Raw genomic sequence first — 5,877 nt, 5'->3', positions numbered from 1 at the left:
CTTCTTTCTTCCTTCTTTCTTTTCCTTCCTTCCTGTCTTTCTTTCTTTCTTCCTTTCTTCCTTTCTTTCTTTCTTTCTTTCTTTCTTTCTTTCTTTCTTTCTTTCTTTCTTTCTTCCTTCCTTCCTTCCTTCCTTCCTTCCTTCCTTCCTTCCTTCCTCCCACCACACCATGCTGTCACTCTTTGCAGAGTTTATAGTAGGAAAGGACAAGTACATGAGAGAAGTTGTATATGGGTCTCCTTTGGCACCATGGAGAAGGAATTCTCACCTCGATAAACTCATAGAGCTTCTTCAATATCGAAATAAATGTTAATTAAAGGATAAATTGGGAGGCAGAAACCAAGTGGGCAACCACAAAAATGCTTTTGCCATTCCTCTTCATCAAATTTTCTATTAAAGGGAAAATCTCCCACAGGAATATGAGGGCCATCCATGCTCTCTCCATTTCCCTGCATCTCTTTTCCCCGGAGCCAATCTATTTGACTCTCTTTGATCTATTTCCCTAAAGTTATAAGTCACAAGTCACATGTGCCACTTTTCTCGTGTTGGGCTGCATATGAGCTTCAGAAAGACGTCTTTCATTTTTAAAACTCTGTAGCCTGTCTCTAGGCATCTCGAATGCAGGCTTAACTGCCACTGTACAGAATTGGTTTTCTGGCCACAGGACAGAGCAAGACTTGAATTGTGAGTCTGAGACCAGGTTTCTGCCAAGATAGTTTGGTGGCATTTTTATGTTCTGAAAATATGTTCAAGGTAAGGGGGAATAAAGCCATAACTTACTTGATCTCTCCTAATACAACACTGCTTTTGACTAGCTTTGTTATACACTGAGAGTATTTTTTCTCCTGTCCTATCCTCCATCAGCCAGAACTGGTCCCTTGCAAGGTGGTGCAAGAGGAAGCTAGATTTAATTGGTAGGAAGACCCAGTTCAGAAAAACATCCTTCACATTTCTATAGCAAGGTGTATTCATAAATCTATTTTTATGGCACATGAAACTGTGGCAAACGTGGATAAAGTCAGGTATTGAAATGAATCAGCTATGGAGACAGAGACAGGAGTTAGTTCCCCCGGGAGCTAGGGGAAGGGACTGCTCTGCTACTAAGAATCTGTGTGACCTTGGGGAAGGCCTTCCATCTTTTGGGTCTCTGTTTACTCATCTACAAAAGGAGAGGGTGGGCTACCAGTGGGTTCAAATTCAAATAGAAATAGATCCCTAAAGGCTGCATATTGACTTAGAAAACCACAAATTAACATTAGTTATGTTGTATTTTTATTTATTTTGTTAAACGTTTACACATACTCCTGAGTCTTATTCCAGGACCACTTGGGCGATTTTGCTTGCCAGTTGGACACTTTGGGATTAGGTGACCTATAAGGCCTCTTCTGATCCTGATGGACATCTGTTCTAAAATTCTCTGATAAATATTGGCACCATCTAGGAATGCTCCTCACTCAACTGGCTTTTGCTATCTATTTAAATTCCCTTTTACCTCAGTTAGAACATCCCAATAACCAGGATATACTTAGTTCATCAATGAACATTCATTCATTATGTGCTTACTATGTGCCAGGCACTCTGCTAAGGTCTGGGGGTGCAAAGGAAGGCAAAAACATAGTTCTTGCCTCCAAGGAGCGTACTTTCTAGTAAGAGAGAGAATGTGCAAATAAGTTGGTATATTATATAATACATCACACATATACATATATGTGTTTCTGTGTATATTCAGAGTAGGTGAAAGATAATAGGGGAAGCATTAGCAACTGGGGGCACCTGGAAAAACCTCCGGATTTGAGCTAACTTGGAAGACGATAGAATGTTGTCCAAAACACTGTTTACTCTAGACTTGAACTTGACATAGACTGAGCCTACAAAATATCACCAATTCAGTCCCAAGATCTTTTGCATATATCCCCTCTTCTCCATTCACCAGTTATTCTTGTTCAGCTCCTCCTCATCTTCCTCCAAGACAATTCTGAAAGCCTCTTAATGAATCCCTCTCCTTCCAGTCTCTCCAATCTCTCCACCACCTAGCTGCCAAAATAATCATCTTAAAGCAAAGGTCTGTTGAGGTCATTTCCCTCCTCAAGAATATTCCTCTCTCCCTATTGCTCTGGGATAAAATACAAATTCCTCATCTCTCCTCTTAAAGACCTTCACAATCTGACTCCTAATTTTACGTTACTCCCCTTCACATCTTCCACGTTAAAAAGAGCAATGGGGAATCTGTATACAGCTTCAAAGTTTTCAAGGCATTTTATACATATCCCATTTGATCCTCACAATCACTTTGTTAGATAGGTACTATTTTTTTTTAACGTTTTAGTAAACTAAGGCTGAAGGAGGTTAAATTATTTACCTAGGGTCACACAGCTAGTAAGTGTCTGAGGCAGAATGGGTGGGGAACCTGCGGCCTCAAGGCCATATGTAGCCTTCTAGGTCCTCAAGTGCGGCCCTTTGACTGAATCCAAACTTCACGGAACAAATCCCTTTAATAAAAGGATCTGTTCTATAAAATTGGCCTCGAGGCCATAGGTTCCACACCCTTGTAAATCCGTCAGGCTGGTCAAACTGTAGTCATCTTGTAGTTGCCTCAACTTGGTGTTCTATCTCTTCTGCTCATATTTTGCCAGGATATATTGTTTTTACTAGTGGTTTTTTTGTTCTTGTTTTTTGCCTTTTACTACTTAGAATCCTTGGCTTTCCTTAAGGCTCAGCTCAGGTGGCACCTGCCTTTCCTGCCTCTCTAGCAGTTAAGGAAGTGCCCTTTCTTCCTGCACAGATTGTGGGGTATTTACTTATCCTGGGGCACGTCCTATAAGCTCCTTTAGGGCAGGAAGTATTTTCCCTTTTGTCTTTGCTCCTCATTGCCCAGAGAGCCAGCCTGGTGTAGTGAGTAGAGGGCTGACCTTGAAATCACTACGACCTGTGCTCAGATGCTTCAAACCTCTGGCAGCGATGTGCATTCTCCATCAATCACAGAACCTCCCACTATTCCAAAGTACAGCTCTCCAAGACTAAGTTGTGAGCTTCTGCATCAATGGAGGAAGTTTCCACGTCAGGAGTAGCAGCGTACTTGATAGAGGGTTAATCTTGGAATTAGGAAGATCTGAGTTCAAATCATCCCTCAGAAATTTCCTCTCTTTGTGACTCTGTATAAGCCTTTTTATCCTGCTCAGTCTCAATTTCCCCATTTGCAAATGGGGGTAATAGTAATACCGACCTCATAGGGTTATAAGGATCAAATAAAATGTGTCAAAACTTTATTTCTAAAAATAATTTTTTATTCATCTTTTATTTTTACATTGCCTAAATTTCCTTTTGTATCACTCTTCCTTAATCTCCCAGAGAACCATCTCATACAGCAAAGCATTGCTTTTAAAGAAAAAGAACAGAGAAAATCAGCATAATCAAACACTAATAATAATAAAAGGTAGACGGAGAGCATCTCTAGAGCGCTTCAGTGTTTGCAAAATGCTTTACAAATAGCTCAAGTTTTACACGGTCGCGTATGTATAACCTATATCTGATTGCTTACTGTCTCAAGGAGGAAGGAGAGGAGGAAGGGAAGGAGGGATAGAATTAAAACAAAACAAATGTTAAAAAAATTTAACACATAATTGGGGGAAAATAAAATATGTATTAAAATATCTCATTGATACATTAAAAAAACTAAAAAGTATTTGCAAGCTTTAAAATGATTTCTTCTTATTATTACATGGATAAAATCATAGGCTGGCTCTCCTCTAATAACTATAATAATAGTAGCTAAGATGGTGTCTTATACGTAGTAGGAATTTAATCAAAGCATCTCATAACTGGACCTTTTCTGAAAGCCTGTATTGGCATTGCAAAGTGGCCACATTACAAGGTCATTGTGCCTACAGGTAAGAGACAAGGCATAAACTTAAACAAAATATCATGGGGGAGGGGTTGGTGGCTCTCGCCCCCATAACGTTCTATCCTTGGGAATTGAGCCATGGGGTTGCCTAGGCCCTAGGCTCTTGGAATTCTAGATCTTAAGCTGAAAGAAGCCTGTCTTATTGGCCATACAGTTCAATGATCCCATTTTATAGTTGAGTATCACAGAGATTAAGTAAATTGCTCTAAGTCACACAGGTACTAAATGACAAGTCAGGATTTGAACCCAAGACCTTTAGCTTTCAATTTATCACTCTCTGGTGCCTCTTCAATGACGATATAATTTTTTTTAATGATTGCCAAATCCAGAGATCTCTTTCCACTGCATTACTTCTTAAATTGAAATGACTTCCCCAAAGCCACACATGTATTAAGTATTAAGTAGTACAGCTGGCATTTGAACCCAAGCCCTCTGCCTAAAAATCCAGGGCTCTTCTCTTGGTACCACAGGATTCCAATATTTTTAGTTTCTTGATGTTTCTCCTTCTCTCTTTCAAACCCTATCCACTTCCTCTGCAGACTTCCTTCTTTCCCCAAGGGCTTTCCAATTTCTTACATGAGACAATTTCCTTTGTTTTCTGATGCCTCCCTAGATTCCCCCATCCTCCCTTCTCTCTCTTCTAACAGCTACCTACCTACCAGGAAAACAGATCAGACAGATGGAATTGGGTTTGAATTTACTTATAACCATATTCTAAGGAAGAATTTCAGACTATCCCTAAGGCATGTCAGACTTTTCCTGCATTGTAAAGTTTCAATGAAAAATCTATCCGTCTCCCCCAACATGGCATTTCCATACTGAATCCTATCCTGATTACATACAGTGTGAACACGAAAGTAAATTTTCCTCTTCTTTCTCAAAGTAAAACAGGGACTTCCATCAAAACATCTTTTCTAAAAGGCTGCTAATGAGTTCTGGGATGCCCCCCATGTCTATGCTGCTAAGTCTCTCTGAAAATACATAAGGGCAAAGTCGACTTCCCTGATGAGAGCTTTAACAATGACAAATGGAAAGCCCTTTATTTTGCTCGTTACTGACAAGTTTCCCACACCACTTCCAAAAGCCGGGTGTGTATCTTTTCCTGATCCACAGAAACAAAACTGATTAAATAATCTTTGGTGCTTTGAAAGTATAAATAAGTTGCTATTCAAGAAAAAAGGGGGGAAAAACACCAAAAAACCTCCACAAAACAATGGGATAGTCCTCAGATGCTATGTTAGAATTCTCAAAGTGGGTGAAGACAGAATTGAAGACAATGCCAGGAAAAGTAGCTGGGAAGGTAGACGGCAGGCACCCTCTCCCTTTTTCACCAGTCTGTGGGGTGTTTGAGTCTTCAAAGGAGTAACTTTTTGAGAACACTAAAGGAGAAGAGTTTCAGACAGTGCAGTGGGCAAGCCAAGGAAACAGCTCTGTCTTGCATCGAGTCCTCAGGCTCTTTCCCTTTAACAACCAGTTCTGCCCTTGCTTCTGCTGCAATATTTTACGGTGAGAAACAGCAATCACCTTCCCATTCTCTGCTAAGAAAAGTGAGAAAAAAAATATTGCTCTTACCTCCAGATCATAGACTCTCCTCATTTAGAAGGGCGGAAGCCAAAGTAAGGGACAAAGGACGTGTGCATTAAGTGCTTGCATTTTCTCCAAATGAGAGCTGGTGGAAGTAGGGACAGGCAAATGCTGACTCTTTCCGCTGCCATGTAATCTCAAGGAAATGACCCAACACGGCTTGTCCCTTTGATTACAGATTCAGGAACAAGAGCTTTTCGACATGAGTCAGGAGAGCTATGGAAAGTCTTTGGATCTTTCTTTCAGTCAACTAAAGACATTGGGAATGCACCCCCAAGGTCAGTGGTGAAATATAGTCCCATTAAAAAGAAAACAAAAACAAAAACACCTTCAGCCATTTGACCACCCTTCCATTTTTCAATGATAGGCTCTGCCATCGAGGTAGCTAAATG

General features: G+C 40.4%; 1 protein-coding gene across 1 annotated transcript in view; it reads right to left on the bottom strand.

Moving 5' to 3' along the window:
- The window catches only part of FRMD4B (FERM domain containing 4B), a 159,959-nt gene extending 154,408 nt beyond the window's left edge, over positions 1 to 5,551 (bottom strand). The window contains exon 1 of the mRNA XM_036738724.1: positions 5,474 to 5,551. Within this exon, the coding sequence (XP_036594619.1) occupies positions 5,474 to 5,497 (24 nt within the window). The 5' untranslated portion in view covers positions 5,498 to 5,551. The remainder of the gene's footprint in view (positions 1 to 5,473) is intronic.
- Positions 5,552 to 5,877: the final 326 nt, after the last annotated feature.

Source organism: Trichosurus vulpecula, chromosome 9 (genome assembly GCF_011100635.1).
Source record: "Trichosurus vulpecula isolate mTriVul1 chromosome 9, mTriVul1.pri, whole genome shotgun sequence".
Taxonomy (NCBI): Eukaryota; Metazoa; Chordata; class Mammalia; order Diprotodontia; family Phalangeridae; genus Trichosurus; species Trichosurus vulpecula.
Note: the sequence above shows the minus strand (reverse complement) of the source record. Positions and strands in the feature narration are given on the sequence as shown.